Source organism: Hypanus sabinus, chromosome 3 (assembly GCF_030144855.1).
Source record: "Hypanus sabinus isolate sHypSab1 chromosome 3, sHypSab1.hap1, whole genome shotgun sequence".
In the NCBI taxonomy this organism is placed as follows: Eukaryota; Metazoa; Chordata; class Chondrichthyes; order Myliobatiformes; family Dasyatidae; genus Hypanus; species Hypanus sabinus.
This window is the reverse complement of record NC_082708.1, coordinates 31,360,493-31,374,699: the sequence shown is the minus strand read 5'-3', so window position 1 is coordinate 31,374,699 and position 14,207 is coordinate 31,360,493. Positions and strand designations below refer to the sequence as shown.

The 14,207-nt window shown below is 41.4% G+C and overlaps 1 protein-coding gene and 1 long non-coding RNA gene across 7 annotated transcripts in view; one reads left to right on the top strand and one right to left on the bottom strand.

Annotated features, from left to right (window-relative positions):
• vps36 (vacuolar protein sorting 36 homolog) overlaps window positions 1-14,207 on the bottom strand; it is a 70,617-nt gene that overhangs the window by 1,795 nt on the left and 54,615 nt on the right. The window contains exons 7-13 of the mRNA XM_059964010.1: window positions 13,507-13,539; window positions 11,328-11,405; window positions 9,287-9,421; window positions 6,975-7,040; window positions 6,345-6,409; window positions 940-1,024; window positions 41-117 (exon numbers count right to left, since the gene is read on the bottom strand). Of these exons, the coding sequence (XP_059819993.1) occupies window positions 41-117; window positions 940-1,024; window positions 6,345-6,409; window positions 6,975-7,040; window positions 9,287-9,421; window positions 11,328-11,405; window positions 13,507-13,539 (539 nt within the window). The remainder of the gene's footprint in view (window positions 1-40; window positions 118-939; window positions 1,025-6,344; window positions 6,410-6,974; window positions 7,041-9,286; window positions 9,422-11,327; window positions 11,406-13,506; window positions 13,540-14,207) is intronic.
• LOC132391163 (uncharacterized) overlaps window positions 1-14,207 on the top strand; it is a 65,377-nt gene that overhangs the window by 15,617 nt on the left and 35,553 nt on the right. For 4 of the 6 annotated variants that reach the window (XR_009511104.1, XR_009511102.1, XR_009511106.1 and 1 more), the window contains one exon: window positions 10,367-10,492. This is a non-coding gene — a long non-coding RNA (uncharacterized LOC132391163). Of the gene's footprint in view, window positions 1-9,429; window positions 10,533-14,207 lie in introns of those variants that run through there. The other 2 variants (XR_009511101.1, XR_009511103.1) reach the window with 2 other exon arrangements.

Sequence of the window (14,207 nt, the reverse complement as noted above, 5' to 3'; positions counted from 1 at the left end):
GCGCAGTCTCAGAATACAGAGGTCAGTAGTAATTTCTCACCTTTCTTTGGCCAGTAGCACTGAAATGCCCACAAGTTTAGCATACTCTTCAGAACTAAGGGACCCTTTCTGTGACACCTGTGTCCAGAAAAAATGGAAACTCTATAAGTAGTTGGTCAGATGGTAAGCTGACAGATATAAAAAGAGCATTAACTTACATTTATACACTTCCGATCACTTATTAACATGCTGAGTATCGATTTCACCGATAAAGAGCAAACAAACAACAAATGTTACATTTCCCTTTGGAGGGAAATACTCTAAAGACACTTTGACACAGGATTTTCCTGCAACCATCTACTTCAAGGTTCAATGTGTTGTGATTTCATAGATGTTCTTCTGCACACCACAAGTTGTAACGTGTGGTTATTTCAATTAGTCACCTTCCTGTCAGCTTGAACCAGTCTGAAGAAGAGGTCATTCTCTTCTGACCTCTCTCATTAACAAGGCATTTCCCCCCACAGAACCGCCATTCACTGGAGGTTTTTGTTTTTCACACCATTCTCTGTAAAGACTGCTGTGCCTGAAAATCCCAGGAGATCAGCAGTTCCGAGATACTTGTACTGATACCACCAATGGTCCAAGTCACTTAGATCACATTTCCTCCCCATTCTAATGTTTGGTCTGAACAACAACTGGACCTCCTGACTTTGTTTGCATGCTTTTATGCGTTGACTTGCTGCCACATGATTGGCTGATCAGATATCTGCATGAATGAGCAGGTGTACAGGTGTAGCCAATACAGTGGACACTGAGTGTAAATGGCACCTAACTGGTCGTCAGATCATGTTGTCGATTATGTCTTGATAGATCATTGCCTGTACTTAGCATTCGTTTGTGAACAAAACTAATCTCAGGGTATTTATTAGCATACTTATTCTTAAATGGGAAATGCCTTACAGTGTCCAGAGCTGATGCGATCATTTCATCTTCATTATGAGACTGTAGTTGAACCACCATTACTCCACTATCAAAAACACGCAATCTGCAGGAAAAGTAAATCTGTTTTATTAAGGATATTAAAAACCATAAAATCAACAGAATCTGCCATTTTTGTTTCATTCTCACACACATGAAAGCCACCTACACTTTCTTTGGAGGACAAAGAAACAGGGAGATCAATGGTTATTAGGGCAACTTTTCAGCATCTGAAATCAGTCCCTTCCCATTCCTCTCCCCTGTTCTTAAGCTGTCGATCTTTGGTGAAACTGAGTGAACGCAATCTGCACTCAAACTTCGACAGTCTATATGAGTAGCAGATTCAACCACGGAGCTCAACTTCATTTTGGCATTGCTTTTCAGCAGGCCACAGAGGCTGGTCGTTTCACCTCCCAACTCTGGAGACACAAACAAAGACTGAAGCTGAACCTGTAGTCTCTGTAGTTTACTATATGATCCATTTATTCTTTTCACAACTGGACTATGCCAATGTCACATGAATAAATATTAAACAAAAATTGGAATCAATATAGCTATAACATTCTGCTGCTGTTCAGCGACTGTTTCCCACGGTTGGGGTGTTCACTCACTGATGTGGCTCGAACACTTCCACAGATGGCAAGCCTCATTTTCCTCATTTTCTCAACAAGGATCTCCAATTTACTCTGCACTGAATTTTCATGGGGAAGTTTCAGTATGGTAACAGCCACCCCAACCTTTCCCGCAAAATGAAAGAACAGGTCATTGACTTCAGTGGTGGGTGGGGGGGGGGGGGGGGGACAACTGCATCAACAGTGTAGAGGTCGAATGGGTTGACAGCTTCAAGTTCCTAGAAGTGATCACCAATACTTTTCTGGTCCAACTATGTAGACAATTCAGCCAAGAAAGCTCAGCAATGCCTCTACTTCCTCTGTTCATCAAGGTCGACCATGGATATTGCGTCCTAGCTGACTATGTGATACGCAGGCCATGGCAGTGTGATACGGAGAGCAAGCTGTTGTCCATGTAGCAGACTCCCCCTCTCCACGCAGCAGACGAATCCAAAGGAACGGCGGACACCGATACAGCTTAGCACCAACGGTGTTACAGGAGTTGCCAGTCAGCATTGAACTCAACGTAGATCTGCCTTAGGGACTCCAGCTCCAGATTTTTCTTTGGGGTTTACTCCCAAAGCCTTCCCCATGAGTGGATGTAGCTGCAGGCAGCGGGGGCTTGTGATCAGAGATTTCCTCCTCCTAGATAAGCTGCCAACCACAGATGACAAGACCCATCTGCCCAAAGTAATCAAATCACAAACAGGAGAAAATCTGCAGATGCTGGAAATCTGGAGGAACTCAGCAGGACAGGCAGTATCCATGGAGAAAAGTTCAGGCAATGTTTCAGGCCAAGACCCTTTGGCAGGACTGGGGAGAAAAGATGAGAAGTAGATTTAAAAGGTGGGGGAGGGGAAGGGATGAAGTAAAGAGCTGGAGAAACAAGACTGGAGAAGGGGGAGTCTGATAAGAGAGAGCAGAAAGCCATGGAAGAAAGAAAAGGGTGGAGAAGCACCAGAGGGAAGCACCACACCAGCCTCTATGCCCAGCACATAATTTTCCAGAATTTCCGGCATCTCCAACGGGATTCCACCACCAAGCTCATCTTTCCCTCCCCCACTTTCTGCTTTCAGCCTTGTGCAATTTCCTGGTCCATTTGTCCCTTCCCATTGATCTCCCTCCTGGCACTTATCCATGCAAAGAGAACAAGTGCTACACCTGCCCCTATACCTCCTCCCTCACTATCATTCAGGGCCTCACAGTCTTTCCAGGTGAGGCGACACTTCACCCGTGAACCTCCTGGGGTCACCTACTGTATCAGATACTTCCAGTGTGGCCTCCTGTATATTGGTGAGACCCGACATAGATTGGGAGACCGCTTCACCCAGCATCTACACTCCGTCCGCCAGAAGAAGTGGGATCCCCAGTGGTCACCCATTTTAATTCCACTTCCCATCTACGGTCTCCTCTAAGGTCATGATGAGGCCACACTCAGGTTGGAGGAACAACACCTTATATTCTATTTGGGTAGCCTCCAACCTGATGACATGAACATCAATTTCTCAAACGTCCTCCCCTCATTTCACCACTCCCCAACCACTTTTCCCTCTCTGACCATATCTCCTTGCCCACCCATCACCTCCCTCTGGTGTTCCTTCCCCCTTTTCTTTCTTCCATGGCCTTCTGTTCTCTCCAATTGGACTCCCCCTTCTCCAGCCCTGTATCTCTTTCACCAATCAACTTCCCAGCTCTTTATTGTGTTTCTTTCTCTCCTCCCCCACCTTATAAACCTACTCTTCATCTTTTCTTCTCCAGTCCTGCCCAAGGGTTTCAGCCAGAAATGTCGAATGTACCTTTTTCCATAGATGCTGCCTAGCCTGCTGAGTTCATCCAGCATTTTGTGTGTGACGCCTGAAGTAACTGGTCTAAGGCACCAGAAACCACTTCTCCTGTCGGTAGAAATGGTTCCACTGGGCTTAGCAGCTAAGCCACATGTGAAGGCCAGGAGTGGACTTGATTGTCAGAGGCCATTTGAGACACACACCATTGAGAGCATTTAATAGGTATTGGGTGCTTATCAGAATCAGAACCAGATTTATCACCACCGGCATGTGACGTGAAATGTGTTAACTTAGCAGCAGCAGTTCAATGCAATACATAATCTAACAAAATAATAATAAATAAAACATAACAATAATAAATAAACAAGTAAATCAATTATGTATATTGAATAGGTTAAAAAAATGTGCAAAAGCAGAAATACAATATATTAAAAAAGTGAGGTAGTGTCCAAAGATTCAAAGTCCATTAGGAATCGGATGGCAGAGGGGAAGAAGCTGTTCCTGAATCGCTGAGTGAGTGCCTTCAGGCTTCTGTATCTCCTACCTGATGGTAACAGTGAGAAAAGGGCATGTCTTGGGTGCGGGGGTCCTTAATAATGGACACTGCCTTTCTGAGACTTCCTGGGTACTTCATAGGCTAGTATCCAAGATGAAGCTGACTAGATTTACAACCCTCTGCAGCTTCTTCCGGTCCTGTGCTGTAGCCCTTCCATACCAGACAGTGATGCAGCCTGTCAGAATGCTCTCCATCCCCACTACATCTCTTGGCTATGACAATCTTATGGACCCACCTGCTCAAGAGGCTGAAGAAATTTGGCACTTCCCCATTGTCCCTTACCAACTTTTACTGATGCACTATAGGAAGCATTTTACCTAGATGTATAATAGCAACTGCTCTGTACATGATTGCAAGAAATTGCAGAGTGTTGTGGACACAGATCAGCACATCATGGAAATCAACCTCCCCTCTACAGAGACTGACTACATTTCTCACTGCCTCAGTATAATCAAAGAGCCCATGCCCACTGGATATTCTCTCTCGCTCCTTTCCCATTGGGCAGAAGGTACAAATGCCTCAAAGCACGTACCACCAGGTTCAATAACAACTTTTATCCAGTTGTTGTAAATAATTTCCAAGTATAATAAACTGAACTCCTTACTGCATAATCTACCTCATTATTAACCTGCATTGCATTTTATCTGTAGCTCTTCCTCTTTATTTTACATTGTTATTGTTTTACCCTGTTCTACCTTAATGCACTGTGTAATAATTGGACTGATGTGCACAGATTGCAAGACAAGCCTTTCGCTGTATCTCGGTACATATGACAATAATAAATCAATTACTCCTATTGTTCACTTCGGTCTACCAACACCTGAACAAGCAACAGTCACTCCTTTCCCAACTAACCCTGACATTGTCATTAAGCTTACAGACAAGAGTGGCACTTGTTGCTTGGGAACAAACCTCTGCTTTGCGAGGCTGTTCATAAATCTACGACACAACGAACAGTACACTGATGTCTTATTAAAAATCATACATTAGGTACAGGGACAATGGTGGATGTTTTGAAGCAGGAAGGCACTCTACATTGTGAGAGGGAGAGATTAAAACCGTCTGCCATCAGACTGCTTAATTCATGCTGACGCAACTGTATTTCTATGTTATATTGACTATCCTGCCATACATAGTATTTACTATAAATTACTATAATTGCACAGCTGAATGGAGATGTAACGTAAAGATTTTTACTCCTCATGTATATGAAGGATGTAAGTAATAAAGTCAATTCAAATTCACTAAGACATCAGCACTGAATATCAAACTATTACATTCCGGATTATCACTGCTTTTTTTCCTCCTATTAATGTGTTCCTCAATCTCTGGCCCTCTCAGGTTTGCTTCCACCTTCACCCCATGTTCAACAAACAGGATTGTGCTAAATGTTGGCCAGTTCTTGCCATATGGAATGGTTTCATTCACTGTTAACCTATGACCACACACCTAACCACTGCCTTTTACTTATGGACATGAGTAACCACTACATCCAACTCCTGGATGCCTTCTGCTTCTCCTTCAAACTCTGGTGTAATCTGATATTGTACATTATTACTTCCTCTTTTGTTATGTTGGACAGGTTTATATTGAATAACCTCTCTCCTGACTTCCCATACTTCCTCCAATTTATTACATGTACCCAAATCTGTCCTGACTATGTCTCCATTTGGCAGGAAATCAGAAACATTCTTTATAATATTCCTACTTTCATGCACTTATCTTCCTGGAGAACACTGATGCAATTTCTTACTCTTGCCTGAAATTGGAACCATTTCCCAGAGTGCTTTCAATTCCATCTCCTCCTAACTTTATTTATTTCCTTCTCTTCCCATCCCTTCCTTGATGTATATCCAGGTTCCTGAGAATAATTCCTGTCAACAATAATTTATTACTCATCCACCAATTCCCACAGTTACCTGTTTTTGACATCCTCTTCCCCAGTTCCCTCTAAGAATTCTATTTCGTTATTCCACTTTTTCCTTCCTCAATGCCACTTTCCACCCAAGTGCTTTTGAAAAGATTTCCATTTACCTTAACTGAGACTGAAAAGCCTTAAGCTACATTTGTCCCAATTTGTGCTTAACTGTCTTCAGTTCTTCCCTCATCTCTTAAAAGTCAAATACAGTATCAAAATGATCCACACTGCAGGAATATTCTGTGACAGAATTAGTATCTTGCTTCAATCATTTTCTAATTTTTTAACAAACAAATGCTCCAATTGAATGTGTCAATTCAGCAAACTATGTTATTGGTTTCAGTAGTGCTGTGATGTATAAAGTAACAAACAAAAGATGGAAGAAGCCAAATTCATTCAACATCAAGTCAGTTGAATTACCACAAACTCATAATTGAATGTGGAAGGAAATGCATCAGCTGTTGCCATTTTAATCTACTGAGCGCATGCATAATTAATATGGACATACGTCCACTTGCCTCATTGGTAACTTCAGTGCCTCAAACATTTTGCAAGCATTCACTAAATCTTCTGGTGAGAGAAGCTGATGGAAACAAGATACAATAATTACTAAAGGAACTGAAGTTAAACCGAGAAAAACACTGCCTTACGATTTTAAAATACAAAGTCATAAAATGGATATTGATAATACTTGGCACACTCTGGATTTTAGTTTTAAAACAGTTTGTCAATTCAAAACAGCAGGTGCCAGCTCTCCGTTCAGATGATGTGTTCCTAACTAACATCAGGGAGGAAATCTTGTAAAGAGGCAAAATAGTCGGTAGAACTTAAAATCTCAACAGAGAGGCAATATTGCCTTCAGTGAGTACTGGAGGGGTTGTATTTGAGGCACCCTCATCTGACCCTTCAGGTGTCTTATCCTGGGAAGAGAGATCCGTTCAATGACCTGCAACACTTAAGTGCTGATCAATAACAACAAAATACAATAATTGCTTATAACCATCTGTCTTTATGCCTGGGTGTAAAAACCTCTTAAGCAACCAATGTCAGTTTTAGATGCTTTAGTTGATCTAGTTTACATTGCAATGGCAAGTTTGATATTATATCTATGTGAACATTAAATTTCTATTTGCGCATTATGGCATTACCTCCATTCCTCGAGCACGGTTTGTTAAACAGTAGACCTCTGTCAGTGCCATCATTCCACCTTGCTCCTGTCAAGATGAAGAGTATTTTCTTACACACTTCTCACTCCTAGTTTCCCTCTTCCTTCATTTTCTCCTGTGGCCACTCCCTTCTCCTGTTGGGTTCCTTCCTCCTCAGCCCTTTACCCCTTTCCACCTCTCACCTCCCAGCTTCTACTTAACACCCCTCCCCCACCAACCCACCTACCCCCTCACCTGGTCTCATTTATCACTTGTCAGCTCGTACTCCCTCTCCTCCCCCCACCTTACTCTGGCTCTTCCCCCTTCCTTTCCAGTCCTGATGAAGGGTCCTGGCCTGAAACATCGAGTGTTCATTTCCCTCCATTGATGCTGCCTCACCTGCTGAGTTCCTCCAGCATTTTGTGAGAAATACTCAACAACTCTGCTTTTTCTATTTTATATCAACTATGTATTTGACACTATATTGATTCCAAATTAATCACGCCATTATCTTCTAATATGCTGTACAGTGGGAAGGTAATGCTCCTCTAATAGTTCACATTTTCATGGGGCAGAGAGTACCCTTTTTCAACATCCAGCAGTTTACAATCACTACCACTTACTTGTGGTGACTGACTAAATCAAAAGCATTACTTTTATTGTATTCTAGGATATAGCAGCAAAGATTTGTATCACAAGAAAAACTGCCAATGCTGGAAATCCAGGCATCACACAGAAAATGCTGGAGGAACTCAGCAGGCCAGGCAGCATCTATGGAAAAAAGTAATTAGTTGACATTTCAGGCCAAGACCCTTCAACGGGACTGGAAAAATGGAGCAAGAAGGTGGAGGGAGGGGAGGAAGGTGGTAGGTGATAGGTGAAACCATCAGAAGGGGAGGGTAAATTATAGGGCTGGGAAGTTGACTGGACATAAAAATGTGAGATCAATTTGTACATGGGTATAGAATATGGATGAGTCTTGGGATTACGAGTAGCACCACTGTCAAATAATATTGGGTACATCATGAAACGTAGAAATACCAAGGTGAGATATATTATAGAAACAGGCCCTTTGACCCACTGCCAGTGATTACCATCAAACTTTTACACTAATCATATACCTAATCCATTTTATTCTCCTGTGGAAGTTGCAGCAAGACAATAATAGACTGGGGCAGCTGTAGTCAAGTGAGGCCACCAGAGACACCCCTGTTTACTGCAGACACAATGGGCTGGGGTGACTGCCAGTGTGTCCACAAGACAAACGAGACTTTTCCAGAAAGGTTTTCCTAAACCATAGCATCCCTTTACACAACAGGGGATGCCGGAGACAGACGAAATAACAGAAGGATGTGAAACATACCCAACAACTAAAGTTTTATTGTCTTTACCAGCGTAACTTCAAAATATCTTCAACTGTCTGCTTTAAGTTTCGATTGACTTTAGCATCACTGTTGTGAATGGCAATTGATCTTGCGAATAAGGAATTCAAACAGATACATTTTACAATGATCAATATCCATAACAGATAAGCCAATTCTGTATAGAGAGAGCAGTTTTCTGTTCGGACTTCAGAACACTGTGGGTGAAAGGGGGCCATGCTGTCCTTCTTGTGCACGAGTATAATAAAAGGAATTCTTGAGTCGTACGAGTGCGTGCATTCTGTGCCGTTATTTTAGTTACTTTAATTTTGGTGACAACAGTTACTTTGACACTCCCACATTCCCATCAACTCCCTTCAGATTCTGTCACTCATATCCACACTTGGGACATTCACAGTGCTCAATTAACCATTAACCTGCACATTGTTGCCAATGCAGATGAAACTGGAACACACAGAGGAAACCCATGCAGTTGCAGAAAGACTGGAAATTCCATACACACTGTCAGCATTGGAGATCAGTGGAGCACGAGACAGTAGCTCGACTTGCTGAGCTGAGAATCCTATAAGATTTACTAAAGCATTTAGTGCTTTGTATTATTTTTATATGCCGGCTGGTGGTGTAGTGGCACCTGCACCAGACTTCAAGGCGAGTTGTCCTGGCTTTGAATTCAGCTGGCTCCTTGCACGCTTTCCAGCCACGCTGGGTCGAGCCTCAAGCTAGCAATTCTGCCTCGTAAAACAGTCAAACGCTAAAGAAATGGCAAGGTTGCCGCCCGATGCACCTGTGATGTGTGGGAGGGTATTATATTATTATAATTTTTCTATAAATGCTTTATAATTTTTAGTCTAGTGATAATTTTATTTTGAGCATCAGAAAATTATTCAGTAGAATGCTAGTGTGTGTGGTGGGAAAAAACAAAAATGCATTTACCTCTAATGGAGCTTGCAACATTCCTGCCAGCTGTTTCGCCAGTTGCATGTGATAATGTGTTCCAGATCCATGCGTTTCTCTGGTAACTGGATTAGCTATTCCCATGCTCAACAGATAGGATTTGAAACGGATCGTCTATGCAATAGAAAACACATTTTTTTATATAGATTTGTGTTTCATGTAAGAGGCTGGATAAAATTTCACGTGTTTGAACTTTATTCTAGATTTTAAGAAACAGATGTGACAGAGGAAAAAAATCTTTCCACTGGGTTCAGTTGATCTGCTGCTATTTATGAGTAAATTTCATCTCATCGCTTCACATGAACCTACTGTATATCGGTATTAGTTTCTTTCTGTCATATCTACCAAGCTACAGTGAAAAACTTCTTCTGCATACTGTTCCTACAGATCAAAACCCTTACCCAATGCTTTGAGTTAAAACAAGGTAAAATAATAACAATGCAAAAGCTCCAGAGAAAATACAGTGCAGGTAAACAATGAAGTCTAAGATCACAACGAGGTAGTCCAGAGTCCATCATATTGTTCACAATTCTGACAACAGTGGAAGTGGTACTTCAGAATGTGGTATAAGCTTTCAAGTTTTTATACGTCTGGGGTGAATGGAGTCTTTGATTATGCTGGCTGCCTGACTGATAGAGTGAGAGGTACAGACCGAATGCATAGAGGGTAGGCTGGTTTCTGTGATGTGCTGAGCTGTGTCTATATGGTTAATGTCATTGCAAACCACGGAAGCAAACAATTAAGGTAATCTTTGTTAAGACTGACAATTGGTTGGCAACAACAATAAAGTTCAAGTATTTTGTCAAGTATCTGGTTTTCTCTAACAAGAAAATCTGCAGACACTGGAAATCTGAGCAACACACAAAATGCTGGAGGAGCTCGGCAGGCCAGGCAGCATCTATGGAAAAAAGTATGGTCGATGTTTCGAGCCAAAATCTTTTGGCTGGTCGTTTGTGTTGCTCTGGTTTTCTCTGACCTCTTTATCAAAGTTCAAAGTAAATTTGTTATCAAAGTACTTATATGTCACCATCTACTAACCTGAGATTCACTTTCTTGCAGACGATCACAGCAATTACAAAGAAACACAACAAGATCAAAGAAAAACTGCAAAGATGGATAAACATCCAACGAGCAAAAGACAACAAATTGTGCAAATCCAAAAATAAAAAATAATTTAAAAGAAAGGTAATAAATATTGAGAACATGAGTTGTTGAGTCCTTGAAGGTGAGTCCATAGGTTCTGGTATCAGTTCAATGTTGGGGTTTGTGAAGTTACCCTCTCTGGTTCAGGAGCCTGATGGTTGACGGGTGATTACTGTTCCTGAACTTGGTGGTGTGGGACCCAAGGTGATTGTGCTTTGTCACTTCAAAGAATGGGCAGTGAAATTGTTCCTTTGCTCTTGTCACTTATTGTTAGCTTTTCTTTCTTCCTTGAAATAAGCCTTACTCAATTTAACCTCCACTCCAATGGAGGATAATTGAAATTTGACATTATCAATTCTAGCTGAAACTTATTCACCTCTTATTCAAGCTCAGAGAAGGGTGATATTGTACAAACCAACAAGTATTACTAACATACACAATTTTATAAAACTCTGTAATATCCAATCAAAATTAACAAAAGAAGTACATTGAGCAAATTGGCTAATTTACTTAGATCAGATACGTAAAATAACATTTCTCTGAACCAACTCGATTGATTTCCATTTCATAGTGTGTCACACCAGATAGTCTGGCGTGCAGTGTCGGGATTGATCTCCTTTCAAATTAACCAGGTCACGATATGAATGTTCCTGACTCGACCCTTGTTTTTTTTACGAGGCCGAGTGGCTAGCTCCGCGCTCAATCCAGCGCGGATGGAAAGCATGCCCGGGGGGGCCGACTGGGTTCGAACTTGGGAGCCTTCGCTTCTGAAGTCTGGCGCTGATGCCACCAGCCGGCTAACTCGATTGATGATAGTTTTCAAATATGACTTTGAAATCAACTAAGGCTCTAAAAGATTTTTTGATATACTTCTTACCTCATCCTCAGAAATATCTCCCTGCTTCTCCTTGATTTTGTTTGCTATTGACTTTGACAAGTCAACCATCTCCTTGGCCTACAAAAGAATGCACTTTGGTCACTTAATTTACACTGAACATATTCTATAATTTACTGGTAGCTGAACATTTGAAAAAAATTTTGCAGGTGCTGGAAATTTGAAAACTGAACAGAGTATGCTGCACATAAAAAAAACATGAGCAGAAAATGCTGGAAACACTGATGAATTGCTATTGATGTGCCTGTCTAAAAGCCTCTTTAACACCACTGCTTCCACTCTTGCAATGCATTCCAAGAATCTACTACTCTCCGTGTAAAAAAAAACACTGCCCGGTACAACCCCTTTAAACTTTCCCCCTCTCATCTTAAAGCTACAGTATGTTTAAAAGTATGCTGAGATTCAAGTAATTCCTTTCACAGCTTATTTAAGTACTTATTCAGTACTTTGAAAGAGATGGGGTAGACCTCAAATGGATTTTTTGTATGTGTATACACTCGGGAGATAGACACTGTCTATAGATGAGAGGAAATGCTGCAGCTAGGTCATGGACTCTATACAGATTACATAGGTGAAGGTGTTTGCTATACTGAGAGAAATTAGGATGGATAAATCCCCAAGGTGTTCCCTGAGACTCTGTGGGAGGCTAATGCAGAAACTACAGGGGCCCTAAAGCATCCTTAGTCATGGGTGCAGATTGGAGAATAGCTAATGTTGTTCCATTGTTTAAGAAAGACTCTAAGAATAAGCAAGGAAATTCAAGGCCAGTGAGCCTGACATCAGTAGTGGAAAAGATACTGTAAATTGTTCTGAGGGACTAGGTATTTAAGTATTTGGATAGACAGGTACTGATCAAGGATTGTTGACATGGCCTTGTGCATGGTAAATTGTGTCTAACAAATCTTTTTTTGAGGAAGTTGCCATGAAAGTTGATGAAGGCAAGGCAGTGAATGTTGTCTACATGGCATTTGACAAGGTCCCACATGGGAGGTTGGTCAAGAAGCTTCAGTCGCTCGGCATTCAAGATGAGGTAGTAAATTGAATTAGACTTTGCCTTTACGGGAGAAGCCAGAGAGTGGTAGTAGGTGGTTGCCACACTGACTGGAGGCCTGTGACCAGTGCTGTGCCAAAGGGATTGGTGCTGGGCCCATTGTTATTTGTCATTTATATCAACAATCTGAAAGATAGCGTGGTAAACCGGATCAGCAAATTTGTGGACAATACCAAGATTGTGGTTGTAGTGGACAGTAAGGAAGGCTATCATGGCTTGCAGAAGGATATGGACCAGCTGGAAAAATGGGCTGTAAAATCGCTAATGGAATTTAATCCAGACAAGTGTGAGGTGCTGCACTTTGGGAGTACCAACCAGTGTAGGTCTTACACTGCTAGGGTGTGGTAGAACAGAGGGATCTGAAAATAGAGATTCATAATTAATTTAAAGTGACATCACAGCTAGATAGGTTCATAAAGAAAGCTTTTGGCATAATAATAAATCAATGTACTGCATACAGGAGTTAGGATCCGATTTTTAAATTATATAAGAAGTTGGTGAGGCCTCATTTGAAGTATTGTGTGCAGTTATGGTCACCTACCTACAAGAAAGATGCAAGTAAGATTGAAATAGCGGAGAAAATTTTAACAAGGATGTTGTTGGGACCTGAGTTATTGGGAAAGGTTGAACAGGATAAAAATTTATTCTCTAAAAGGCTGAGTGGAGATTTGATAGAGGTGTACAAAATTATGAGGGGTATAGAAAGGGTAAATGCAAACTAGCTTTTTCCACTGAGGTTGGGTGAGACTACAACTCGAGGTCATAGGTTAAAGGTGAAATGTTTAAGGGGAACATGAGGGGAACTTCTTCAGAGGGTAGTGAGAGTGTGTAACATCCTGGCAGTGCAACTGGTGGATGTGGGTTTAGTTTCAACAATTAAAAGAAATTGTGATAGGTATCTGGATGGGAGGGATATGGAGGGCTACGGTCCGGATTCAGGTTGATGGGACTAGTCCAACTATTGGTTTGGCGCAGACTAAATGAGCCAAAGGGCCTGATAATGCCTGACCAGCTGTAACCTTCCAGCACTCACATTTTCAGTAATTGATTTGAGATAGTTATTTAAGCTTTAGGTAATATCAGCTCACGTGAAAGATGGCAATAACCTACCTTTTTCATTAATTTATCGAGATCTTCAAAAGCCTAGAAAAAGAAGTGGGAAGAAATTCAGCTTACAATCAAACTTCTGCAGTCAGTAGTAGTCATAATATTTAAAAAAAAATCACAACAGTGCTGTAATTAATTGTATAAAGGTTAAAGGTCAGAAATATGACTGTAAAATGTGAACAGAATGTTGACCGAGTACTCCTGCCAGATCACACCTCAAATAAAGTGACTGATTTTGGTTGCTGAGAGATACGGGAAACATTAATGTGCCAGAAATTTTGTGAAAATGTCATGAGGTCTGTCCCTGCATTGGAATCAATTATCATAAAAGCTTTAAGAGTCCTCGGGTTGCCAAAATAGAGGCATAAAGGTGAGTTAAGTGCAATGGCAAAGGATGTGAGCGGGTTGGAAGCAGTTCAGAGAATTTTCACGAGGAAGGAATGGGATGGTTTGCCTTATGAGGGCAGGATGGACAGGTCAGGGTTGTGTCAGCTGGGAGTTAACAGAGTCTTGACAGGATGGATACACAGAGATTGCAAAAGAATCTCAAATTGGGGGGGGGGGTCTCTGTTTAAAAATAAGGATTTGCTTAATTAAGGCACTGATAGGTGCTTCTTCCCCTCTCATAGGGCAACTAATCTTAGGATCCCTCTTCCTTAAAGAGTGGTGGAAGTAGAATCTTTGAATATTTTTAACAAAGGTAG